This window comes from Sus scrofa, chromosome X (genome assembly GCF_054392235.1).
Source record: "Sus scrofa isolate SSC_HxYL_T2T_F1_AM1 chromosome X, Sscrofa_HxYL_maternal_Yorkshire_Landrace_v2.0, whole genome shotgun sequence".
NCBI classification, from domain to species: domain Eukaryota; kingdom Metazoa; phylum Chordata; class Mammalia; order Artiodactyla; family Suidae; genus Sus; species Sus scrofa.
This window is the reverse complement of record NC_139401.1, coordinates 60,253,003-60,280,965: the sequence shown is the minus strand read 5'-3', so window position 1 is coordinate 60,280,965 and position 27,963 is coordinate 60,253,003. Positions and strand designations below refer to the sequence as shown.

At 41.9% G+C, this 27,963-nt stretch overlaps 1 protein-coding gene across 13 annotated transcripts in view; it reads left to right on the top strand.

Moving 5' to 3' along the window:
- ARHGEF9 (Cdc42 guanine nucleotide exchange factor 9) overlaps nt 1-27,963 on the top strand; it is a 418,114-nt gene that overhangs the window by 263,441 nt on the left and 126,710 nt on the right. For 2 of the 13 annotated variants that reach the window (NM_001435438.1, NM_001435437.1), the window contains exon 1: nt 11,030-11,849. The exons of 6 other annotated variants lie outside the window; for them this stretch is intronic. Coding sequence is in view for 5 of the 7 variants with exons in the window: in XM_085006207.1 (XP_084862333.1) it covers nt 23,740-23,754 (15 nt within the window). In the remaining 2 variants the exon portion in view is untranslated. Of the gene's footprint in view, nt 1-11,029; nt 11,861-23,537; nt 23,755-27,963 lie in introns of those variants that run through there. 5 more of the 13 variants (XM_013990908.3, XM_013990907.3, XM_013990909.3 and 2 more) reach the window with 3 other exon arrangements.

Sequence of the window (27,963 nt, the reverse complement as noted above, 5' to 3'; positions counted from 1 at the left end):
TGTGGTTTTGATTTGCATTTTCCTAATGATTAGTGATGTTGAGCATCTTTTCATATTAGACATCTGTATGTCTTTGTAAAAATGCTCATTCAGATCCTCTGCCCATTTTTCAATAAGGTTAGTTTTTTTTGATGTTGATTTATGTAAATAATTTATATATTTTGAATATTAACCACTTATCAGATATATCATTTACAGATATCTTCTTCCATTCAGGAGGCTGTCTTTTTGTTTTGTTGATAGTTTTATTCACTGCACAAAAGCTTTCTAGTTCCATGTAGCCCCATTTGTTTACTCTTGCATTTGTTTCCCTTGCCCGAAGAGACATATCCAAAAAAAAATTGCTGAAATTGATGTCAAAGAGCATACTACCTATGTTTTCTTTAAGGATTGTTATTGTTTCAGGTCTTACATTCAAGTCTTTACTCCATTTAGAGGTTATTTTCATATATGTGAGAAAGTAGTTCAGTTTGATTATTTTGCATGTGGATGTCCAGCTTTCCCAACAACATTTATTGAAGAGGCTGTTTTTCCCTATTGTATATGCTTGCCTCCTTTTTTGTAGATTAACTATATATGGGTGAGTTTATTTCTGGGCTGTCTAATCTGTTCCATTGTTCTATGTGTCTATTTTTTGCCAGTACTATACTGTTTTGACTACTATAGCTTTATAGTATAGCTTGCAATCAGGGAGCCTGATACCTCCAGCTTTGCTCTTTTTTTCTCAAGATTATGTTGGTTATTGCAACTCTTTTGTGTTTCCACACAAATTTTAGAGTTATTTGTTCTAGTTCTGTGAAAAATGCCTTCGGTATTTTCATAGGGAGCAAATTGAATTTGTAGAGTACCTTGGGTAATATTAACAATGTTCTGCATATTTCTTTTTCAACAAATGTTTCTTTAAAATATCTCCCTATTAGTCCACAGAGAGCTTCAGAAGTCTCATCTTGGCCCTCACAAATCTCTACAAACCTCTATCCATCTGTGTGTCCTGCACACGTCTCTTCTTTACCAATCTTTAGTAGCGTCCAAGTCTCTTTACATTTTCACTCAAAGCCTCATTGCTAGACTACTTGGGACGTCTATAGAAAATACAGTTCCAAAGTCAATTCCTTAGTCTTCTTCTGACACATAATCCAGCATCTTACAAATTTCCTAGCTGAAATAACCCCCTCCCCAGGATTAGGGATTGCAGTTTCAACTTATTCATATAATCTACCTACCTAGCTACCAATCTACCTGCTTATCTATGTAATGCTTATCAGTATGAGCAAAACTCCATGCTTAATTTGATGATGAATGCCTGGTGTCCTTACTATTTTCAGTATAAATGGAGCATGTAAACAAATAATCTTGGACATAGGGATCAGATGGATAGCTGGTAGAATGAGTCATGAGGCCCAAGTATGAAACTATCTAGGAGATCAGGATACAAAACTAAACACTAGGCCTCATTCCCAGGGAAGCATTTGCTGCCCATGCCAGCCTTGAATTGATGCATTTGACTTCATCAGAAAGACCTTGAGCCTTATATGAAAGCATTATACCTCTTCTGAAGGGGCTTTTAGACCCTTGCTGCCTGTTTCCAACAGCCCTTTCTACCCTGAGTAGAGGCAGGTTGTCTGACCCACTAGCTTGCTTGAAATAGAGCTGTAATAAGCTCCATCCCCCCAAAAAAAATAAAGAGGGAAAGAATTGGTCCTGAAATAGAAACACGCAAGGAAACATGAGGAAATTGCTATTCCTGGATATTTATTCAGATACATATTTAGTCTTTGGCCACAGGAGGGCGGTATAGGCAGTGTTTATTGAGAGAAGGGCTTCTGAGTGGTGGTTTAGAATGGCTTCCACCAATAAGGAATAGAAAACCCAAGAGGTCCTGAAATTCTCTGCCTGTAATCTGGAACTTTTAGACCTTTTTGGAGAAGTTCTGACTGATAAAGGCCCTTCGGGGAGGGGAGGCAGTGCAAAGATTGGTATTCATAGGTTGCAGCAGAGAATATATTCCATAATACATTTCCTCTACTCTTTACACTTTTACACTGTGAGTCAGCAAGACCATGCCTTGGTCTTCATTCACTCATGCATTCATTCACCATTTAGTTATTTGGTCAGTTAAAAATTTTATTGAATTCTGGGAGTTCCCATCGTGGCGCAGTGGTTAACAAATCCAACTAGTAACCATGAGGTTGCGGGTTTTATCCCTGGCCTTGCTCAGTGGGTTAAGGATCTGGTGTGGCTGTGAGCTGTGGTGTAGGTCGCAGACGTGGCTTGGACCCCGCATTGCTGTGGCTCTAGCATAGGCCGGCGTCTACAGCTCTGATTAGACCCCTAGCCTGGGAACTTCCATATGCCACAGGAAGAGGCCCTAGAAAAGGCAAAAAAGACAAAAAAAAAATTATCAAATTCCAAGCACTGTTTTAGGTGCTGGACAATACACTTTATAAGGGAGAGGATGAACCAATAAACAAATAATTTACAACACTGCAGGTAGTGATAGAGCTAAAATGAAAAGCAGGATAATGGAATATAGTATGATGGGGGTGGTTCAGTTTTAGAGAATGTGGTCAGAGATGGACTCTTTTTGAAGAGATGTAGTTAGAGCTAAATTTGTAGATAGCTAGGAGAAAAGTCTTCAGGAAGAGTCAAATTCTTCATCCTATATCTTATTTTCCTCCTAAAACCCCACTCCACAATCACACAATTATATGCAACCTTACTCTTTAACTTTTTAATCAGCCATCACCCTTTCCTCAGGGTACCCCTCTTGGAACCAACTCCATGCCTGATACATCTTTGGCAAGGCTACTAAAGTTTTAAAATAACCAATGCTTTATTTTAAGTTACGACTGAACACAAGTCATAGCCTTTTGAGCTTTAAGGAAGTTTAGGGACTTGTTTGAGGTCACACAGCTATCAAGAAGCAAAGGCTGGACTTAAATCTGAAAGTTTCTGCTTTTTATTCACTGCTTTTTTTTTTCACTTTGCCGTGAGCTTCTCAAGGCATTAATTGGGGCAGAGCAGCACATATAAGCATCAGCCATTTTAGATGAACATTAGTTCACAGGTACCGCTTTCTAAGGGCCAGTATCTGGAATAAGGGGAGTCACAGTTTCACTATACTCTCTATTGTCACTCCCACCTGGATATGTGTTCTGAGGAATGTGTGGATAAACTGACAAGCAATTAGCCTGGGAGGAGGGGACTGTAAATCATGCCACAAGTGGACAAGCTTAAAGAAATGGCCAGGTTTAACTTGTAAAACAAATTGTGTGTGTGTGTGTGTGTGAAGTAGGTGTTCAGGAGGAATCAGAGTTTGAACTCTTGATAGATGTCCTCAAACACTTAAGAAGACTGTTGATTAGAAGGATAGGCCTGTATGTATGTATGTATGTATGTATGTATGTATGTATTTGCATAGCCCAGAGGATAGCACTCTAACAAATGTGCAGAAACCATAGAATAGTGAATTTCAGCTTAAAATGACTTTGGAAGCTTCAGGATGAGTTTCCTGTTACTGAAAATATTCCAGTGGCTGCTGGACAACTCTCATCAGGGATAGTGGAGAAAAAACAGTGGGCTTTGGAAAGAGATCTCAGTTTAAATCTTGCTTTTGCTACATCCTACCTCTATGGCTATGATAAATTGATATAAACATTCTTAACATTAATTTTCTCCTCTTTAAAATAGCAGTAACAGTTACTTCTTTCAGGGCTTCTGGGGTGGATTAAATAAAATAATATTTAAGCCTAGCACCATGCTTGCCCAGAGTAGATGTTTTCTCCTCCCCTACTACTTCCCCTACCCCATCACATATACTGTAGAGAGAATTCCTACAAAGGGATGTTGGGAGGAAATAACTTTTTTTTTCCCATTTCAAGTATGAAATCTTATGATTCGTTCTGTAACCACCAACTACAATTTTATTCATTATCTAATTGTGCTTAGGATACTTCACTGTATGTCATTGAAATTATGTGGATTGTGGAGTTCCTGTCGTGGTGCAGCAGAAATGAATCCGACTAGGAACCATGAGGTTGTGGGTTTGATCCCTGACCTTGCTCACTGGGTTAAGGATCTGGCATTGCCGTGAGCTCTGGTGTAGGTCGCAGATGTGGCTTGGATCCTGTGTTGCTATGGCTGTGGCATAGGCTGGCAGCTGTAGCTCCAATTTGACTCCTAGCCTGGCAAACTCCATATGCTGCAAGTGCAGCCCTAAAAAGCAAAAAAAAAAAAAAAAAGCAAAAAAGAAAAAGAAAAGAAATTATGTGTATTTTTGACTTTCCTCACCAGACTGTAAACTTCATGAGAGTCTCTGAGTAATCCTTAGCTGTAAGAATAACTGCTTATTGAATTTTCTGAGTTTGGAGGAGTGGTGATCTCTGCGCTGAAAATGAGTTCTTGTCCTCAGGGAGCTGACCGTCCTAAGTAGAGCTGACATTCATGAATGTGTAAGAGCATCCAGTCAAATTGGTAGCCAAAACAATGAACAGACAGGATTCAATATCTTCACACTGCCTGTGGCAAGCATCAGGGATTATCAAGTGGCTGAGGTGGGAGCTGGATGACAAATAATTGAGTAGCAGTATGGGTCAGGACAAGATGTGGGACTTTCCTTGGGTGTGCTTCCTGACAGAAGTGGGACTTTGGGAGCTATTTGAATTATGAAAGGCAAAGGACAACCAGGCATTGACTTTTCCCTGTGAGAAGGCAAATATGTAAGACCTAGACATCTTGTACTTGGGAGGTAGGCCACTGGGACTCAAGTCAGAATTTTGAAACAGTTTATTCCCCTAACCTAGGAGACATCCTGTCAGATACTATTGGAAGATGGAACATGTGTCACTTAGTAGCATTTATACAGCACAGTGTTTCAAAACAGGCTCTAGAGCCAGACTGGGTTGGGTCTGCATCTGGGCTCCACCACTGACTTGCCATGTAACTTTGGGCAAGTTTTTAAGCATGGTGCCTCAGTTCCCTCATCTGTAAAATAAGGACAACAATAGTATCTTCCTCATAGGGTTGTGGTGAGAACTAAAAGAATTAATGTATGTAAAGGGCTTAGAACAATGCACTCTATATGTGTTAACTTTTATTATTATTATCTAATGAGTGCACTTTGTGTCCTGAGAAAAGTCAATTTGGGAACATTTATATTCCAGACCAACTCAGGGAGTGATTAGTTCCTCAGCAGTGGCTATGACAGAAGTGGTGATAATATTTTGCTCAAAAATAGGAAAGAATTTTCTACCGGCTGTCTGAAAGACAAACAGGTTGTCTTAGGAAGAGAGGAACCTCCCTATTGTTGTGGGTGTTGGAGTTGAAACTGGAAAACTTGGTGGGGATGTTGCAGAGGGATTAAAGGATGGAATTGGGGTTGTGTTATATCAAGAGATTCTCTGATTCCTTGATACTTGTCAGCAGAAGGGCTGCCCTTGAGATTGGGGTAGTGCTTCTTGAAATGTGGTGGCCTTGTCTAATGATTTGAAATTGTGAGCAGAGTTGAATGGTCACCGTATGCAGAAGGATAGCTACAAATAGATGGCGCTGGGATCATAGGTCATGTTCTAAACTCTGAAATATCTCAAAAGTACTTTTGAGATTCAAGAGACAAGAGTTTTGGTTTCCACTCTGCAAGTAATTAATTAGCTGTGTAATCTTGTGCAGCTTACTTTCATTCTCTGGGCCTCAGTTTCCTAACCTGGAACATGCAAGTTTACAGTATATTTTCTCTTTGGTATCAGCAGGTCTTGCCTTCTGTGGTTGGAAGATATAATTCTCTGAGTATTAACAAGTGGATTAAGGAGATATCCATGTATTCAATAGATCTTTATGTAGCACCTACTAAGTGTCAGGCATTGTGCAGGGCATGAGGCAGAAAGAAATGAACAAGACAGGCATGGTCTCATCCCTCTGCACAATTCAGTGCAGGATACAAACAAGAAAAAAAATTACAGTACAGTCTAATACGTTTCAAAAGCGGTAAACACAAGGTACTATGGGAGAAGGACATGGTCTAAAATATTTTTGAGGAGAGAACATCAGGGAAAGCTTTCTGGAAGATGTGGAACCTAAGTTGAGCTTTGAGGTAGGGGCTGAGGAAAGACAGCAGTGGTTACATAGGTCCTGAGGCAAGGAAACATGGTGGGTTACTAGAAATGCAGTAGGCTCTGTTTTGCTGGAAAATAGAGAATGAGAAAGTATTGGTGAGATTGGAAAGGGCAGAGGACACCAGATTGGCAAGACTGTGCTACATAATTTGACTTAAAGGCTGTGGGGAACCACAGAACTCCTCTAAACAGAGAGGCTATATAACTCAGGGTTCAATTATAGAAGTTAAATTGCTCTAATTACTTTTCAGCAGAGTTTTAATATAGAAAATCTGATGCTTCCAAAATTGGTAGTAGGGCTGAAGGGGCAAGCTTTAGGCTGGGCCATCAGGAATTACTCCCAGAACACTAGGGGAGCTGTTTTCTCTGCTACAAGCAGGAAGGTGATGCATCAGGATCTTTGGGAACCCTCTACCTGATTTGTGATCTAGGGAATCAGGAATCTGGCACTGCCTTAACTGTTGACTAGAGTACCAGTTTGCTTGCCAGATCCTCAGTAGCAAAAAATAAGTAAAATTTTTTTAGAAAGTCTCATTCCCTGTTTGCACAAATGCACAAAGCCAGTGACCAGACACTGGGGCCTATGGAATGGTAACATGGCTGTATAAAGCCCTAAAACCTCCACCTCTCTGTTTGCCGCCAGAATCATGGCTTCTTCATTATCACTTTCTTCCAAATATTATCCATATGCATATAATCGGCAGAAATCAATCACATCCAGAACATCGGATACAAATGAGTCTGAGAAATGACAGATTCTTGTTGTTGTTGTGGCTTTTTGTTTTCAGCCTTTCAACAATATCGGAATGTAGGCTAAAAGGAAAGTGGCATGGATCCTCAGCAATCAATATATAGTACCCGCCATAGAATTGATAAGAGCAGAACTGCTCTTAAAAGAGATAATTTGGCTAGGAGAGTAGAGGCTGAATTAGGGATAGAGGGCAGCAGAAGAGAACACAGTGCCATCACCAGGGAGAGAAAGGAAGGACACCATTCCTTGAGGTGGAAGAGAATAACTAAGTCTTGGTAACTGGTTGGCTAATAGGAAGGTGAGGTGGAGGCAAGACTTAAGGATATTTCCTTGGTTTTAAGCTAGTTCTCTGTGTAATATTCCTAAGGGACAGGAATCTCAGGGGAAGGAGGAAGTTGGCAGGGGTGGGAGACAGTGACTTCAATTTTGTACTTATCAAGTTTGAGGTTCTTATAAGATATTCAGGGGAAGATATTCAGAAAGTAGTTGAAGATTCATCTCTGGAATCAAGAGAGCTACTTGGGGGTTAGCAGCAGAGAGTTGTAAGCTCCCCGTAGGCAAGGGCCTATATCTGTTTTGTTTCTCCACTGGTGTCCTGTATCTTTGTTGAAAGGAGATACCTTAGTGTGTAATATAATGATAGGTAGTTAAAGCCTTGGGAATAGATAGATCCATCTTTCAATACAAGTATAGAATGAGGAAACAAAAGGAGGAGGCAGAGATTAGAAGAACCATGAGAAATCAAGGCCTTAACAACTGGATGAAAAAGAACCCAAGCAGGAAGTAAAGATAATATAATAGGTTCTGTGGATGGTGTCCCCAAGACAAAGGCAGCATTTTAGGAAGGAGGAATCAAGAAGAAGAAAAGGGGAGTTCCATTGTAGCTCAGGAGAAATGAATCTGACTAGTATCCATGAGGATGTGGATTCCATCCCTGGCCTCACTCAGTGGGTTCGGGATCCAGCGTTGCTGTGAGCTGTGGTGTATTTCACAGACACAGATCGGATTCCATGTTGCTGTGGTTGTAGTGTAGCTCCAATTCAACCCCTTGCATGGGAACTTCCATATGCCATGGGTGTGGCCCTAAAAAGCAAAAATAAATAAATATTTATGTAAAAATGGGAAGTTGGCCATGATATTTAGCAACAAGTTGGTCATTTGTTTATATTCAAGAGAAGTTCCAGTTTCTTGTGGGATGATGGGGTTGAAAGCCAGGCTGCAGTGGGTTGAAGGGTCAATAGATAGTGATGCAGGGAAAAGATAAGATTGCACTATCAAAGGCAAGGAAAAAGATCCTAGTTGTATATCTTATGGTACTGTTCTGATCACCAGTATCTGTCTTAACATAATCTAGAAGAGTGGTTTTCAAACTATTTTTACCATTGCCTACTGTAAGAAATATATTTTACATCACAACCTAGCACATTTATATGTAAATGAAAAAAAGCTTCATTGAACAGTATTTATCTTAACTGTATGGATATTTCATATAATGAAATCACATAAAATTATTTTGTGTCTGGCTTCTTTCAGTTAGCATATTTTTAAAGTTCATAAATGTTTTAGCATATAACAGTACTTTGGTCCTTTTTATGGTGCAATAATATTCCATTGTATGGATATACCATATCTTGTTTATCCATTCACCAAATGATGGATATTTGAAGTCTTTCCATCTTTTGACTGTTATGAATAATGCTGTTATTAATGTTCCTGTACATGTTTTTGTGTGGGCATGTTTTCATCTCTCTTAAATATATACCTAGGAGTGGAATTGTTGGGTTGAATGGTGAGTCCATGTTTAACTTTTTGAGGAACTGCCAAACTTTGCCAAAGTGGCTTCATCATTTTACATCCCCACCAGCAGTGTTATGAAGGTTCTGATTTTACCACATCCTCCCCAGTACTTGGTATTATCTAGTTTTTTGCTTGTAGCCATCCTAGCATGTGTAAAGTGGTGTCTCATTACAAACATGCTATAGGAAAAACCCTTAATTTGCATTTCATTTGCATTTTCCTGCTGACTAATGTGTTGAGCATCTTCTCATGTGCTTATCGACCATTTCTTTGGAGAAATGTTACTCAGACCCTTTGACAATTTTTAAATGGAATTTCTTTTTAGAACTGAGTTGTAAGAGCTTTTCGTTTATTCTAGATACAAGTTCCTTACCAGATATATAATTTGCAAATATTTTCTTCCACTTGTGAGTTCTCTTTGCATATTGTTGATAGTGTCTTTTGAAGCACAAAGGGTTTTTTTTAATGTTGATTAAGTCCAATTTATCTATTTTTTTCTTTTGCTGCTTGTGCTTTTCATGTCATATCTAAAAAAACATTGCCAAATCCAAGCCCAAAAGTTTTACCCCTATTCCCCCCTTTTTGATAAACTTGGCCACAATATATTGTCACACTTAAAACAGTTACTAGTGATTCCTTAATATTATGAAATATTCAGTCTGTTCCAATTTCCATTTGTCTGATGTCACAAATGTGTGTATGCATGCATATACAAGTTTCATCTGAATTAATCACTATTTTTTCTCCCTACTCGTTTGCTAAATAACTAGGTTGTTGGTCCTATAGTTTTTTACAGTCTGTACCCTGTTTTGAAATTTACTATGTTTTTCTGACTTCTATTTGTCCTATATATTGATAGCTGCCTCTAGAAGCTTGATCTGATTCAGGGCATTTTGTTATTTTGGCACATATCATTCATGCATTATGTGATGAGCCAAAACTTTTAAAGTGGGCATTTCTTTGGGTAATAGTCTATCCTGTGAAGCTAGAGGCCATTTTGATTATGACCTGCATTCATTCAGAATTTCCAGTCATGTATTTAAAACGGATGACTATGATAGAATCAAAGATTTCTAGAGAATACAGTAATTCTCATTTCTCTTAGAGTCTAGAGTATGCTAGGAATTCCAGAACTTAATTTGTTCTATCCCTGGATAATCTAGTTTCTTGCTCTTCTCCACCAGTATCTATCTGTTCATTTTTATAGTCCTAGAATGTAAGAATAAGAAGGGCCCTTAGAAATCTTCTGTATAAATTAATCCTGGACTTTCGAGGGCCCAGGAGCTGTATATATTTTTCTAAGGTGAGGATTCAAAGGTTTCACTGAATTCTCAGATGGGTCTAAGTCCTTATGTGGCAGAAGGGAGATAGAGGCCCATAGAGGGGAAAGGAGTTGCTCAAAAGTCATACAGCAAGTTTGAGGTAGGGCTGGGAGTAAACCTGAAAATTTCCTGTCTCTAGGCCAGGGCTTTTCCCAAGTTCTAGATACCAGGTCACAAACACAGAAGAGTACAGTGATTTCAGGCAGATTGCAAGTTTTGTGGAAGCTTTTCCAATGCAAATATATCTTCTCTTCCTAGTACCCAGCATACTAGAAGACTGCAACCTGTCATAGTCTAAAGAAACCGGGAGTGGGAAAGGAAATCTGACCTGCAAGTTCAGAGATATTAGAGAAAGACAAATAGAATTGGATTTTGGATAATTTGTAGAGCGCTCTTGTGGTTCTGTACTCAGCATTGATTTGTTGAACTTGTATAGCTAATTGTGAGTGGCCTATAAATACTTAGACAGTGGCCTAAGTCATCTTTGCTTCCTCCTTGGCCCAGGCGCCAAAGTGATTGCAAAGAATCCCTTTTTTCCACCCATTCCTTTTCTCTCCTCCCCATCCTTTTCCCTTCTTTCCCCCACCCTTCTCTTTCTTCATTGTATCCCCTATTTTTTCTTTCTCCTTCCCATCTTTCTCTTTTCTCGCTGCTTCTCATGGTCTTCCTCCTCGTTCCTTCCTCCCTCCCTGCCAAGCCAGTTCCCCTCTGGCTCCGTCAGTCCACCCTCCTTTCCCAGTCCTTTCCTTCCTCTCCTTTCTCTTCACATCCCCCTCAACCCACCCACTACAAGCTCACCACCCCCACGCCAGAACTGTCAGCCAAGGGCTCCCGCTGGGTGAGATGGGGCGGGCATGTTGGGGAAACATTTGGGTTCTCCGATTGGCCGCCACGGGTAGCACGCCAGCTCAAGTCCTGCCCCCCGGAGAGTAAACGCGCCTTTACGGCACCTACTATTGGCGGGTGAACCTGTCATCACCTTGGCTGCGCCTCACGCAGGCGCCGGCAGTCGATCGGTGAATAAAAACGCAGTCTTCTGCCTGGGGGCTGGGGAGAGGAGAGGAAGAGAGCCAGCGGCAGGGATAGAAAGAGTGGCTGGCAGCCGGGAGCCCAGCGAACAGAGCAACCGTAGGAAAGCGAGAGACTTAGAGGGAGTAGGGGAGACCGAGACTGACCGGTAGCCAAGGCAGGCGGACGGACGCACCCCCGGACAGACATACTGAGCAGGCGCTGGAGAACCTCGCTCTGGTTCCTCCCGCCTTTGCCTTTGAAAGCCAGGATTTTGCCTTTTCTGTGGCGCCCGAGAGAGAATGCTGGACTCTGCCGACTTCAGCGCAAGCTAAGATTTCTCAGCTAGGGAAGAAAGATCAGCTCAGTCCTGAGAAGGGGGGAAGCAAACACCTCTGACCCCATCCCCCCTCCCCCCCTTCCCGAACCAAACTCGGGCGCCAAACCCAGCCCTTCCCTAACCACCCGACTTCCTCCTCTCCTTTCTAGCATGGTGGCTGTATGGACAGTCTGACAGAACAGAGACTGACATCTCCCAATCTGCCGGCCCCCCATCTGGAACACTACAGTGTTCTGCATTGCACCATGACCCTGGATGTGCAAACTGTAGTCGTTTTTGCCGTGATTGTAGTCCTCCTGCTTGTAAATGTCATACTCATGTTTTTCCTGGGAACGCGCTGAATGGAGTCCGGCCACCTGAGCTGTTTCGAACTCTCGCTTTGATTTCATCCCGAGAACCTCCAGGGAAAAACAAAATCAAGAGAGACAGACAGAGACAGGGAAAGAGAGGGAGAGAAAGAACAAGCTTTCTTACTCAGGGGGGAAAACGTTTTGAGCTTCAACATGGCCTCGCTGTGATATGTATGACGTTGGTATATTATCTCTCCCTAAATCTTTTGTTATGTCTTGTCTTTCAAGTATGCCTGTGAGTGTATTTGCTTATTGCTTGAGTAAAATTGTTGATAAGAAATGCGTTTGATTTGCGTGTGCATATTTGTGTGTGCATTCTCCATCTATGTGACGTTCCTGAAGCAAGCTCTGTGTCCTTATACAATGGCTTTGCTGTTTGTGGTGTTTTGTCAACTTAACTTCTCGAAAACTACCTTTAAATTCCATCATGGAATTTTAGTCAGAATGCCTCTCTTGCCATCCGAAATGCGTTTGGGTTTGTTTGGGGCAAGGGGGGGGGGTTGTGGGAAGAGCATGATGAATTTTTGGCATCATAGGGAAAACAGTGCTGTACTGGATGTTTAGAGAAAAAAATGATAGAAGGAATGAATTTAGGGAAAATGATTCTTCAGTCTCTAATGAGAAGGGAAAATCTGGGAAGTGATGTGGTGGGGTGTGTTGTGCTGGCAGTTGGTGACTGTGTCCTTTGAATCTTAATTTGCTGTCCAGGGTTTACAGTTTCCAATTTGGAAAGAAGTCACCTTTAAAACATTTCTTAAATCATTAAATGTCAGTTTCTTTGGAATTATAGAATGAAGCATAAAAGTGTTCTCTGATCTTTATGAATTGGCAAGAGAAGACGTTGACAGTAACTGTTTTGAGTTCTTTTTTACAAAGATTGTACCTGTGAATTTCCATTTGGGGATTTTCTCTGCATGTTCTCTAAAAAACAACAAAAGCCACTTCTCTACCTACTTCTCAATGTATTTGGATATGAGTCTTTGGGGTGATTCCATTTGCAAAGATATTCCTTGAAGTACATTTTAAATAGAACTTACCAGTGCTAATGAGAAATTGAAATTGATGCTTTTTGTTTACTCCTTTGTTTGTTCTTTAAGAGCAATGGTCTCTCTAATTGAAAGGTTTCCATGAATAAAAAGAAAGTATGTATCATGCTAAATTGAGCTTTGGGTACCCCCTCCCCCCCCAATAAAGTCTGGATGGAATGGGATGAGAGCTCTGGAAAACAGGAGCTAGAAGCAACATTCCAGTTTGATTATTTATTTGCATGTCTGTATCAGGTAATAGTGGTGGTGGTTGCTGTTATTATTGCTATTGTTGCTGTTGTTGTTATTTTTATATTTCTGCTTCCCCTGAGAAAGCTCTTGGCAAAGCCAGGTAAAAAAAATGCCTCTGAAGCCAGTGTACGTACATAAGACTTGTTTTCTCCCTCCTCCTCCCTGCTGATGTAGGCAGGTCTTCCTCATTCTGTTGCTTACCTGACTTTAAATAGTGGCATTTCTGTCTCGTGTAGCGGTGAATCAGGGCACACATGTTCACATACACATGTTCCCCCCGGCACCCATGTGGGCGGCTGTTCATGAGTGATGTGCATATCTGCTGGCATTGTGCTCTCAAGTTCCATGTCCTGTTGTTCTTTTCTCTTTGGAAATGATTATGAAGGAAGAGGGCCTGTGAAGGGGGCTCTTGAAATTTTGCTGACCTCAGAACCCAAAGGGTATTATTTTATGGCATTAGAAGAGGTTTTGTGCATCAAGGTGTGCTCTTGATAGCTCTGTATGAGTGAGAAGTTGATTTTTTTATTTGGTTGGTACCATGGTGTAAGCATGATCTGGGAAGTTTGATGGCATTGATTCTTATTATTTACTCTTTGGTTTCTTTGTGGGGGGGCCCTGGATTGAAATAAAAACTTTTTTTTTTTGCAAAGAGAATCTAGTTGAGTCCCCATCCCCCTCCCCCACTACCCCACATTTGCTCCAACAGTATTGTCCAAAGTAAGCTGATATTTTGGCTGGGCACTTTGTTTTGAGACAGTGTTGGAGAGTGAAGAAAGGCTGGCAGCTACAAACCTAGGTCTATCTGTTCAGTTTGACATTGAGGAATTTTTTTTCCTGTTCAGTAAGTTTGGGATTCCAGGTAACATTGGTATTTGGGGATGGTTGGACTAGGTTCTTGGATTCTTTGAATGTCCATAGACACTTGAAATTAGAGGCTGATGAACTGAAAAGCAAGTGAAAAGACAAGTTAAATGTTAATCAAGGGGTGATGGGAATATGGAGGAAGGAGATAATCTGGTTGCTGGTATCTGGAAAAACTTAAAGTTTTACCTAAGAGATTTTTTACCTAGTTTTGTGGAAAGAAACCTATAGTACAACAATAGAATGCTTTTTTTCTCTAAGGGGAAAAGTTCTTTAAGGTTAGAGCCAGGTTTATGACAAAGTAATATCAGGAAATGCCATAGCCTTCACCTCTGGGTGCCTGACAGACCCTTAGCAGAAAGCCTTTGGGAATGTATGTGTGTGGGGTGTGTGACAGTATGTCCCTCAGTTTGTGTGCACATCCTTCCATGTGGGGGGTAGGGTTCACACTCCTGAATGTGGATGGGGATTGGTTGTGCTAGCAATGAGAAGAAATAGCAAGGCATGTATTGAGTTTCACAGTTCTGAAAGGCCTCCTTGTGCTAGGGCCTATAAGGATTTGACTGATGCTTGGAAGGATGAGTGTCTCCCATACTGGTTCTCAGCCTATTCCCCCATACCCTCAGACTAAAGGGAGGGTTTGAAAGAGCCCATCAGTATTTTAATTGGTGAAATGGATAAACATTTTTCAGATTAACTCATCTCTAGTCAAATAAGTGGATGTTGTTAGCCAGATGGCAGACCACCTTAGACCAGCTAAAAGGGAATTTAGATAGTAGAGAAGCAAAGTTGGCAGTGTGACCTTTTACTTGTGTGAATCCTAAAGGTTTGGCATTTCTCCTTCAGACTCGTGAGGGTATGCAAAAAGAGAAAAGAGTGGGAGAAAATGAAAAATGCAGCTGAGAAGGATAGAACCCTCTGCATTTTGCATTTTTTTTCCTTGCTTGCTTCTTGTCTTTATCTTCCCCCTTCTAACCCTTTCCTCCCTCTCCTGATACAGTCCCCTCTTCTCTCCTATCCCTGCTGTAGGTAGGTTAGAAGGAAGAGAAGAGGGCTTTTCCTTTCTGATTTGTCCCAACTTTTCTTGCCAAAATTCCTTGTTCCCTTTCCTCCTAGCTGACTCCTTTGTAGAGGATAACTTTTTTGCTATCAGCTCAGGAATCTTGGCTCCCAGCTCCCCACTAGAGGGTTCAAGAAAATGTCCTTAACCAGTATCCTAGCAACCCCTGCGTCACTCAGCTCTTGCTGAGCCCCAGAGCCCACACTTTAAAGGTCCAGGCACCAATATCTCTGGAGAAAGGGGGCTGGCAAGCAGAACTTGAAGAGATGTTTTTGGGAAGAGGACAAAGGAAGAGCAAGATCCTCATTGCCTGCAAATGCCTAGAAAACACATCCACAGAAGACACACAGAGCCTAACTTCATCACAGTCATGGGAGTATTTATTGGAAGGCTCCTGGGTTCAAATCCCTTTCTAGTTACTGGCTTCTCCTAAAGATCAAATGAGCCATTTCACAGCGAAACTTTAGTGCGAGGAGGTCTGCAGGCCTTGAAATTTATTGTTTTCCACCCTGACTTTTGGCTGATGCAGGGAGGAGGTAAAGGGATAATGTGGTAGGAACAAACAGCAGTGCTTCCCCCACCCCCACATTGAGATAGCCTCTGTCAGAATCTGTAACATCTGCTGATGTACTGTGCCCCAATTTTGTTTGTGGCTAGAGAATCCTGCCCAGTACAGCTGCAGTGTGGAATTTTTTGTTTCTTTGTTTCTATATTGTTGGTCCTTGAATAGTTTCTGACAGAAGGCTGGGCAAATTGGGGAGGCCAGCTTGATTGTGAGTTTGGTGAACAGAGCTTGGGCCTTGTCTCAGATTTTCTCATCCACTTGTGCGTGTATGATTATATTGCTAGGGACCTGAGGGATCCCAGTGAGCTTGAGGATGAGGTGCTCTTCTTCCCTGTGGTGAGGCCCAGACTGAGAGTGCTTGGCTGTGATTAGCAGACACGCTTTGGCAGTTACAGGGATGCTGCCAAAGCATGTCCTCTTTCTAGCCTCTGTCTGCCATCTTGGCCTCTGCTCTCTTTGGCTTGTGGAGTGCTTGCTCTGGACAATGACATGATTGGAAATTGAGCCTATTCTCCTAAAATAACTGCCTTCTCAGGAGACCTCCCACAGAGCATCTGGATTCATTCCCGGTAGCTTTGCCCCAAGGAGTGGAGTAGGATGGAGGTGGGGAATCTTAGATTCTCTAGCTCTTCAACTTGTTTAGGCCAACCAAGTCTAGCTTTCTAGGAATCCGTGATCAAAGCTTAACTCTTCTTATGTTTACTCAGAGTGTCTCCTGTCATTAGGTGGTTCTAGCTCTTAAGAGTATTTGGTTCATGGTGCCTGATTGTGGCACCAAGATACAAAGCAGAAAAACTAGAACAAGGAAGGACTTGGGGGTGGGATGAGAAGATTCAGGAAACAGCCCAGTAAAGGCAATGCCAATAATCCCTTGTCAGAGCATAGGCCTATAGTGTTTATAAAGCAATTTCACATCCATTCTAATTTTGAGCACAATATCAGCCTTGTGAAGTGGATAGGGATGATTGTTACCGGTTTTATAGGTGAGAAAAGTGAGGGCCAGAGAGATTGGTGGGATGAGAGTGGGTCTACCTTTCAAATGGAGAAGGAGAGAGGGAATTGATTATACCCAGCTAATGTGAAGCTGAATGGAGCCAGGTGGAGGGGGAGGAGTGTGTCACCCCCAAAGTTATACTAGCTTCAGCTTCTTGCTTACATTTTTGGTGCTTTTGCATACTTTTCATTTGTATAACAATTTTGCACAAAATTCTTTATTCAATAAAATGCTGGAGTTCCTGCTATAGTGCAGAGGGCTGAGGACCCAGCATTGTCTCTGCATTGGCTCACTGCTTACACTCAGGTTTGAACCCTGGTTCTGTGCAGTGGGTTAAAAGTCCAGGTCTCAGCTATGGCTTGAATTTGATCCCTGACCTAGGAACTTCCATATACTGCAGGTATGGCTGCAAAAGAAAAAATTAAATAAATAAAATGCTGCCTTTTAATCTTGCGCATACATTAAAGAGTCCTGTTTAGTCTTATGAAAACTCAGTATTTGGGATCTTCAAGGAGAAAACCCGTGTGAACTGGTGAAGCCTAAAATACAGAATGTTTTGAAGGAAATGCAGTTTTCATACGATTGTCTTTCCTTTTAAAACACACACACACACACCAACACACACACATATGTATATATATATATATATAAATGTGATGCTCAGAACTGATCATGCTCCTCCAGGTGCCACCTGAGCATCGAGTACAAAGGGATTTTGATCTCTCTGTGAAATACCTAATATTGCAGTCTTCTACTGGTTCTCAATCCTCAGTAAACATACAGATCAGTTTGGGAGTATTTAAATGCCCATGTCAAGTTTTCACTCTGAGGGATTCTGACGTAATTGGAGCAGGGTAGGTCCTAGGCAGCTTTTTTTTTTTTTTTTTTTAAATTAAATTTAAGGCTCATGAGATGATTCAAACATGAAGCAGCCAGAGTTAAGAGCCTTTTGTGCTGTAGGCTCAAAGGCTTTGGTGTCTAGTCCAGTCATCTGTGCTCTTGTGAAATTGGCCTTTTGAGCCAAACTCATTAAATTTTATTTTGTTTGGTTGGCCCATTACTCCACTTTTTATGGGTTTTTTAAAAGTTTGTTTTGTTCCAAAAATTAGCAGTTCTATCACTGCATCGGTTAAACTTTATTTTCTTTGGTTGGCCTATTCTAGCTTTTGTGGGACACTGAACTTTTTTTTTTTTCCTTAATGCCTTGAAACAGATTAGTGGTGTTTTCTTGCATCACATCATTTGAAAACTGAATAAGTATCATCCAAGTTGTCAATTCAAATAAATGTCCCATATAATGGAGTTAATGCTAGCTCCTCTGGCAATTCACCAGAGTCCCCTCTTGGAGTAGGAACCAGTTAACTTTTGTTTCTGGTCAACCAGTGCAGAATACATTGGGCACTACCATCATCTATCCTATCTTCATGTTAATGGGGATAACTTGGCATCATGGTTTTGTTTTATGCTTTGTGGACATCAAGATGTATGCTAGTTTCATGGGAATCATCTGCCAAGCCAGTGACCTCATCAGAAAAAAGAGTATGAGTAACTTGGCATCTTACTCCTGGTAAATCCTATTGCAGGCTCCAGTGTTCTCTATTTTCTTTCAATATTCATAAACCGTATGTTTCCTAATTGAGTCCAGAATTTGCCTGAGGGTCAGTGCCACAACATGGATTTTGTGTACTGTTTTATTTTTCCCCATTTGGAAAAGCAGGACATCATAGATTTAGCTTTAAAAGAATATATTTGGTTTTCAAACAGTTTAGGAAACTCTTTGTGTGTGTTTCTCTTGTTTGGCTGAAGGTGTTTCCAGTAATAAGTTGGTCCTCAGCCCTGGCTACACATTGGAATCACCTGGGGAGTTAATAAGACTAACAACAATTCCTAGAATCTCTGGGGGAGAGCTGATTAAGTTGGTCATGGTGAGGCCCTGGCATCAATATTTTAAAAAAAACTCCCTGAGGTGACAGGAATGTTCAGCCAGGGATGAGAATGACTGTTATGTTCAAAGGAAATGTCAGCTCAGCCTGAATCTGGCTTATTGCACACATAAATAGGCAAGCTTCACAGATGGTGAGATTTTATTCTAGGATTGTGGGGGCCTTGACAAATTTTAGGGGCTTGTGCCCACTCTAAAAAAGAGGACTCAACCCTAGACAGTGAGCAGTCTGAGGACCTATTTGGATTTTAAATTATCAGTGGTGAGATGGTTTGAACCCTTTAGGAAAAAGAAAATAACTTAGTTCTTATGCCTTTTCTATAATATTAAAGAAGATTCTGTTCATTTGATGGGGTGACCTTGTTCAAATTACCATTCCTCTATGAAATTTGATTTCCTCATCTGCAAAATAAAGGCAGGTGGATTAGATAGCATCACAGATATCTTCCACCTCTAGTGATCTGTGCTTACTTTGGGTTTAATACTAATGATCAAAATGATTAAGAATATTATTATTTAAAACCAGCAGGTAATCCAAAGATCTCTTTTAACAGGTTTGGAATGCACAGGGTGATTTTGGGAGGTAATAGACTTGCCTTCCTAATTACATTTAGCTTAGGTTTCTTCTAGGACAACTGAACTATAGGTTGTATCCACTGAGCACACACTGGCTGCCAGTGGGGAAGGGAGCCCTACAGTGAATTAAGTGGTAGGGGGATGCTAGTTTGGGATTTAGCATTCATTAAAGAGATATGTTACATGGATAATTGAGAATTACCTGTTGTAGGTAAAATACCAGCCTCATAGATCTAGGAAAGCCTGGGGACAAGGGAATGGCTGCTCTGACACCACAGAGCCCCTTTCTGCATTATGTTAAGTAGCCATTCATTTAATTAACACTACTACTGCTAAGAATTAAAACAAAGTTTCCTAGTTATTTCATTGACTTTCTCCCAAAACCTAGAGGTAGTTGAGGAAACTGAGACATGGGGAGATTGAGTGACTTACTCAACATCACACTTTCATGGAGTGGTAGTTCCTGGGATAGTACCCAGGCCTCTTGAAAACAGGTCCTTGTAGTTCTTCCACTGTAGCCTGCATAGTAGATTCTGTGGTCAGAATGTAGTCATGACTCTGAGAATTGAAAAACTACCACTGACGTAGAGCAGAACTCAGGAGAGAACTTTGAAGAAATGAACAAAGGGACAAGCTGGAGGAAAAGGAAAGGTTAAGAGAGGGATGTGTCTGAGGTCAGTTCTTTCTTGCCCTCATCACTCTCTGTACTAGTTTCAGGCCCCAGACGAGAACTGGACATTTGGTCTTTGAGCACCGAAGATGAGAGTTGTGGTAGAGAAGAAGGTTGTGCATGTATGACAGCAGGACAGAATATGGAGGCAGACCTTCAGTAGGAGAAAATAATATGGTAGAAATGGCCTTGGGACCCCTAAGAACAAGCTGTGGCTCTGTACCTACCTTGATGCCTGAATTTGAGCAAAGCCCTTCCCCACTAGGCTTCAGTTTCCATGGTACTAAAATGAGAAGTAGATTTAGTAGAAGAATTGTGTTCTCAAATAAAATTTGAGCCAGAAGCATCTGTACAAAACATGAAAAAGCATAACTAGTCTAAAATGGGCCTGTGACAGAAGTGGAGGACAGAGCAACTGTCTTGCCAGTACAGAGCTTACTAATTAGGGCAGTTGGTATTAGGAGAGTGGAGATGGCTCTGACCAGCCTAACCGGACTCCTTGGAAGTTAGGGCAACCCTAGATGGAAGAGGTGTGTGTGTTGGGGGGTGTCTTTCATTTAAGTGGCCGGGACGCACAGAGAGAATCACATAGGGGCAGATATTAGAGTTCTTTGGAGATCTGTGTGCCTCTCCCCTTTCTGTTTACAAATGAGAAAATTAAGGCACTAAAGGGGAAAGGGACTTGTCCAAGGTTGCAGTGATGAGTCTGAGATCCTGAGTCCTCAAATCAGGCCCTTCCCCCTGTAACATGCTACCTCTGCTATAGGGTTCTGGCTCATTACTCCTTTGGCTGTATCAGAGACCTGAATGCTCTCTCAGGTTTGGTTGGAAACAGTTGCCAGAAAGGCTGGGAGAACAAGAGTATTATATAACCTTCTAAAGAGGAACAGGCCTGTCAGAGCCCTTAGGGTGGCAGGCAGTTGGAAGAGGTGGTGGGGGAGCACAGAATCTCCTACAGACTGCATTAATTCTCCCGAGGCAAGGAGCCCTGGATGCAACACTGCTGCCTGGCCATCCACCCTCGAGGCCCAGAGGAGGTCAGTTCTGTGCATCCATAGCCAGCTTGGGAATGGTTCTGGCAGCTTTCATCTCTCCGCCTGCCTGCCTTCATTACAGGAGGGGAAGGATGAACCCCCATGCCCAGCTGGCTGCAGGAAGGATGTACTAAGAGCCCACCCCCACCCCCTCAGAATGTGGTGCCTAAAGGCAGCATCTACTTTTAGCTGTACCTCCCACAGCCTCTCCTCTGCCCACTCTCTTCCTTCCTCCTCCCTCTCTGAACCTTGCTGGTTGGCAGGAGGGCTGGGCAGTGGGTGCTTTGGCATTGGGAAAGAGGCATGGGGGAGCCAGGCTTCCCTCAGAGAGGCTTTGATATGCCTGGCATGGTGAGAAGTCTTAGAACAGAGACAAAATGGTGAGACTGCTTTGTATTTAGGGCCTAAAGAGAATGGAGATATTTATTAATTTCTTTTGTACTTTGGAGCCAGCTAAGGTGCTTGTTTTGAAAATCCAGATTGAACTGCAGAGGGGGGCTCAGGAAGGTTAATTGGACAGAACATGCTTATATAATTTCTCTGCTTGGATTTAGAGAAAAGCAACTGGTGCTAGTGGGTGCTTGCTTGATTCATGACTCTTGTTGAACATTGTCTTAAGTTCTTCAGTGGGTTTTGTATATTGTCTCACTTGATATTCTCTGTAGGCCTGTGAAGAAAATAAAACAGGGATTACCTGCATTTTACAGATGAGAAAAAACAAGGCTCAAGGATATATTGTCATACAGTGCCTGATCTGGGCTCAAGCTCTGGGCTCAAGTGCCATTTAAAGTCATTTCAGATAGCTGTATCTTCTAGAAAAAGGGGCGTTACAACTGTCTTGAGTATAATTCCCTCACTGTAGAAGCTGGGGAACTAGGCTCAGAATGAAAAAGGACTTGCCCAAGGAAACATAGTACATACTATGAAGCAGAAGTGGAACTAGAGCATTGCCTTGCAAGGTTATGAGTTCCTGGACCCATGAGACTTGCAAGCTGCTCCTGTCTTTCAGAGATGGTAAGGGAAACTTGTATGGTGTGACAGAAAGCAAAGAATCACTGAACTAGTTGTTTGTCTTTTTTTTTTTTTTTTTTTTTTTTTTAGCTCTGTGACCTTGGGAAGTCACTTAACCTCTCTGAATTGGTTTGCTTTTCTGTTGATTGGGAGTAACAATCCTTGATAACTTTCAGAGGCTAAAATCTCTGGGTGACTGCTGTAGTGGAGGGGCCTGACACATGGTAGTCTCTATGTAAAGATTTTGGTAATGAAAGTCTTACACATGAATCTGCAAATATGAACTTAGTCACTGGGTGACCTTGAAGAAATCACATTGTCTTTCTTTGTGCCTCGTTTGTTTCCATTACAACATGGAGGACTCTTTGGTTTTCCTTCTTTGGAAAGATAGGATCCTTATGACCTGCCATTGTCTTGGGTCATTGGTATGAAGTTGGGATTTTTTTTTTCTTTATAAGAAGCTTTCTTTTGTTTTACCCCCAGTTCCATCCACCTCACCACCTGGCCACACATGGTGCTATGAATAACAAACTAGCTTTCTCTCTCACTTATCTCCTGCAAAAATAAAAGAGGCACTTGAAGAAAACCATAGTTAATTGTGTTTTTATTTAGTGCCTTCTCAAGTCCATCAAGCAAGAATCACCTAGGCACTTGGCAATTAAAAAACAATTCTTCGCCCCCAGGTCCTTGGCTAGGATTTGTGATGAGTATTACTGGTTTTTCATGATATAAATAAGAGCTGTTAGAAATTGCATGCTCTTAACAAATGACCTACTTAGAACAAATCTACAATTTTCACCTTTATATGTATCATTTTGTTTGGAAAATTCTCATTGCTCCAGGGACAGTGCAAGAAGATAAGGACTATTGTATAGTCTTCTATTCCTGCCATATTCTTGTCTTTTTTCTCACAACTCTGTAAGGTGAGCAAGACCAGGATTTTCCTCTCCATTTTATAGCTAAGGACATTGAAACTATCAGTGTTTCCTCTTAAAAGCAGTTGTGTACTAGAAGAGCATAGCACATACAGTTAGCTGTTATCAACCCACCCATACACATGGCCTCGGGTATGGAGTTCATTCTAAAGATACCTTCTGCGCTTTTCTTCTTTTTAGGTCTTATTATAAAAGTTAGTTAAGATAGCAGAAAAACTAGGCAGATGTCACAATATAACTCTGGCTAGGTTGGCACTTAACTACTGATTGGAAACTCAGATACATCTATTTGACCTGTGGTAATTCCACCTTTATATTATCCAGGAGTGTATGAGAGGCCTTGCCTAATGCAGAAGTATGCCCTTAGATGGCTCCTATGGCCTTTTATGTCCTGCTTGGAGGTTTTCTCTTTGTAGATTTATCTGGTCATGCCTTGAGCCTAAAAGCTGGCTTATTATCATCACTAGTTCTCACAGTCATCCCAGAGGATGGGAAGAATGCTTTAGATAGACCTCATCTCACTTTGAGCTTTGGTGAAGATTGTATGCCTTTAGGATTTTATCCCTTTATCCCTTTTACTCCAAATAGCTCAGCACACTGGAAGAATGAGTGTGGAATGACAAATATAGGGAGGCAACCAGTAGCTCGCCTAGGGCTAGAGGGGGCCTAGCTATAACAAGATATCTTTAGGTGCTAATCCACATGCACATATATGCGAACTGGCTTTTTGTGGTGGTGGTAGTGTTAGTTGTAGTGATGGAAGGGACCAGAGCTAGCCTATGGTGCTTAAACTGAGAAGGCCACTGGATGAGAATGAGGAAGAACCCATAAACCCACTCCCTTACAGTACTGCTTGATAAACTGAGGTCTGGGGAGAGGCAAGGATTTGCCCAAAGTCTCAAAGTTGGTACTTGATCATTGTCTCTCTGTTCAGCTCTTGGCTGCTAGGCCTCATATTTTTGAGGCCCCTTGGATAAATGGAGTGGTAGTTAAGCCTCTTGGGAAAAGTGCCTATGATCTGAGCCGTGTCTGTGGCCTATACCATAGCTCATGGTAATGCTGGATCCTTAACCTACTGAACGAGGCCAGGGATTGAACACACATCCTTAAGTTGGATTCATTACCGCTGCGCTACAATGGTAACTCCCAGAGTAAGTATATCTAAATAGTGAGTAGGAGAGTGTGAGAAAAAGTAGTAGGATGCATAAAGGGGGGGGGGGCAGAGGCTCAGCTTCTCCTGGGTCAGTGATGGATGGAGAGAGTAGCCACATCCTTAATGACCACAACCCTGCCCCTAGGCACAGCAGCTTGGGCCATCTGGCCCCACTAATGAGGACCTGCTATTTTTAGAATTTCTCAAGCTAGAAACCAGGTCAGGGTATCCTGGGGAGGCCTTCAGGCCCTTGGTACCAAAGGCAGGAACTGTAAGGGAGGCCCTAGACTGAGTCTGCATGACAGATTGGGAAGCAGCAAGACAGGTGGCCAGAGTGTGCTAGGTCTGTCTTGAAGCCTTTGGGCCCCAGTGGATTACTGTTGACTGTGACAGCTTCATGCCTGTTTTCTGAGCTTTGGACTTGATATCAAAAAACACAAATTTGAGTCACTGTTCTGCCACTTAAGATGTGTCTCAGGTTCCCTTCCTCTGTTTGGGTCTCATTTGGTCTACAGGTAAAATCACCAGTATTGACCCCCTAGATGCTAGCAAGGCTCAGGCTCACAGCTGAGAAATGCTTTGCAGGTGTACCTTCTACATCCACAAAGCTGTACCTCCTCCATCCCTAATCTGGTCTTGATGCCTGTCAACAGCTGGGCCTGACAGCAGAGTAGTGGTAGAAAGAAAAGGTCAAAGAGGGGGCCAGGGAAAGGCAACCTCATGGAGTCAGGTCAGTCAGTGTCATGATGGGGTCACCCCCCCACATACAAATGCTTTTCAGTGCTAGGTCAATCCTTGTGCAAAACACAGGTTTTTCAACATTTAAGTGGTCATAGAGTTCTGATTCCTCAGAAACCCTAGGTAGGCAAAGTGGGGAGCATCAAGAACAGGGTCTTCTTAAACTAGAAAAAGCAAGCAGATAGCCTACACCTGCCACCTGCCACCTGCCAGAGGAAGTAGCCTAGAATGCCAGTTGTGACCTTGAAAAAGAGCCTTATTCTCAGTATTGTGCTTAGGACCATTTTACCTGCGTTGTTGAAGGGGGTGGGTCAGGAACTAGACTCAGCACAAGTTCAGATTTCTCTTCACCCCATAAATTGTGGGAAAATTCCTCTGAGTCTCGGTTTTCTGGTCTATAAAATGGGCTTAACTCTAAAGTTTTAGGATCATGGAGTGTAAGAATTCCTGATAAGAAAGGATGTGAAAAGTCCCTTGTGATTGTTAATCCAGGTTGTAATTACAGGTAGGTGGAGGTGATCCAGGAGCTTGTCTTTACTTTATTTCTTGACTCCTCCTTACCCTTTTTTAAAGCTAGTCTTGTCTCCATTTTGCAAATGGGGATACTGAGAATCAGAGAAAGGAGGGACCAGACTGAGGAAACCAGATTGCATAGTGGTGGATTCAGGTCTAGAAGCCGTGCCTTCAGACTCTAGTGTTCTTGCTATAGCCCCAAGCTACCAGCCAATGAATTCCAATGCTAAGGGAATCTGCCAGTAGCAACTTAAATTAATATATCTTTAAAATTTAGATTTTTTTTCCAACACGGGGGGTGGGGGGGCCCACTCTGGGGCCCAGCAGTTTCCTGCTTGCCCATGAGAGGCACACTGACTGACACATCATCCCTTCCACAGCAACTCACGTCCCACTCGTCTCCTGCATGTTGGAAGCAGTGAAGCGTTGGAGAAGATGCTGAGCTGTTGTGAGAGGGAATTGTGCTGCCCATTTAAGCCACTTCAGCAGGATCCCTGAAGGCACTTGCTCTACCTTTTCCATCCCCACCTCTTCATAGCTTCCTGGGTACAGAACCCCTGTGTGGCTGACCTGCCTAAGGGTTTGGGCCGAAACTATCTGAAGAAATAATGTTTAAGGGCTTTGATCTGTGGAGTATTTTTCAAACTCTTGAGGGATAAGATAGTAGAAATTCAAGAACCAAAGCTGGGAGAGTCCCTTGAGACCATCTGGGCTGACTCCCATCTGGTCTTGATGTGGAAACCCAGCTAGGCTTTTTTCTCCCTTAGTATACTCTTCCTTGTATGACCCAGACTTACAAGCTAGGCCAGATTTACTGGAGCCTTTCTAAGTTGTTTACTTTTGCTTTTTTACCCCAGGAGAAGAGTGGGTAGGCACATTGAGGTAAAGTAATGAGAGGAAGGAGGTGGAAGAATCTGTGGAGTTCAGGCCTTGGGCGCTAAGCCCTGGAGAAGGTCTTTTGTATCTTTTGTCATCTATCCTGCCACTGATACATTATTTTCCTATAACTTACAGATTGGCTGTAAGAACCTAACTCTGTTGCTATTTTCACTTGTACTGCTAAGACCTGTAGAATGACTATAGTATTGGCCCTTCTGGGGGATTGGACAACTGATGTTGGGGATGAAGAAACTGGAAGAAACAAAGGAGAGAGACACCTTCTGTTCTTCAAGTTTGAGAAGCCAGAGGGGTGGATAGGGAAGGGTTAGTCACCTAAGCCCTGCCAAGAATCATCCATACAGTTTCTTCCACTCTCTTGACCCAACATACCTCATTTTTAAAAGGATTTTATTTTATAAAAGGAAATACATTCACATGGTTCAAAATTCAAAAGGTATAAGAGAGTAAACAGTGAAAAGTCTCACTCCAGCCCTGCCCTCCAGCCACTTGGCTTCCCCTTCAGCCACTGGTCTTCCAGAGAAATGTTCTATGGATATATAAGCATATATAAATATATTCATTTTTTTCTTTTTATGGTAATATATGCACTGTTCTATACCTTGCTGTACCTCAGAACTTCTGAGATCCTATAGAGTGTGAGGATATGCTGTGGAGAGCAGAGGTTAAGAACAGTGATTCTAGAGTAAAACTACCTGCTTTTTGGTTCTGGCCTGTGTGACATTCAGCAGTCATTTCATCTCTCTGAACCTTGGTCTTGCCATTTTTAAAATGGAGATCAAATAATTAGTATATGTAAAAACAGATTTGTCTCTGACACATAGTAAGTACTCAGTAAATATTGGCCCTTTATTGTTAGGACAAAAATACTTGACTGTGAGTCAGAAGATTTGGGTTCTCTTTTGTCCTCTGCTCCCTGGCTACCTTAGTGACTTCCTTTGTCCAAGCCTTTTCTTTAAAATGTAAGGTCTGATCCCTACTCTCCTTACCTCTCAGAGTTGCTAGAAAGGTCCAGTGAGCTTATGAATATGAAATGAATATGAAAGCAACTTAAATACTATAATGTATTAATCACATGGTAGGGGCATTGCTTAATCTTTTCTTAAAGCTACTTTGGGTGGCTTGAACCCAATGGCCTGAACTGGGTGGATAAGGCCTTATCCTTTCTTAAGGCAGCGAACCCAAAGCCCATCCCTGTACTTGGATTCTGTTCTGGGTGGAGGTAGCCCATGGCAAAAATTTGAAATGGTCAAGTTTTGTCTTCTGATCTTTCTTATTCCACCTCATTCCTCTTCTCACTTCCTTGTTTCCATGTCTTCTTCAACTTCTCTCAGTCCAACTTGTCAAAACCTGCTTTTAGAAGCAAGGCAACAGCATCTGTCAAAGACAACCCCAACTTTCCATTTGAGATAACCTAGTACAGCTGGCTCAGGGTGAATCTATATCTCCTTATGGTCAATACTGCAAGTCAGTAACTAAGCCAGGCCTGGAGCCCATTCTTCCCATCCTATTGTTTATTCATTATTATTTGCATTTTAGTGTAAATTTGCATTTGGGATTCCTTAGCAAAGATGGTGGGAAGATTCTGAAGTATCTCCACTTAGCCTTCTCTTTATTTCCAGAGTGGGTCAGATTTGTTTGGGTCACTCAGAGGAGGGTGATACAGGTGCTGATTGTGGTATTCAGGGGGTAACATCTGAATAAAATAGGAAAGAGCACCAGAAAATGTCTAAAACAGTGCTCTCCAAAATGAACCTCAGAGATAAAATATTAGAGGTTCTTTATATACTAAATTGTTAAATTTGTTTAAATTTACATTTTTGAGGAAATTTTTTTATAAAACACATACTACATTAGTAGTATTTATATTTTAAAATTGTTTGAGTTTATTTTATTATTTTGCTTCTTAGGGCTGCACATGCAGCATATGGAAGTTACCAGACTAGGGGTTAAATCGGAGCCTCAGCTGCCAACCTACAGCTCATGGCAATGCTGGATCCTTAACCAACTGAGCGAGGCCAAGGATCAAACCTGCATCCCCATGGATACTAGTTGTGTT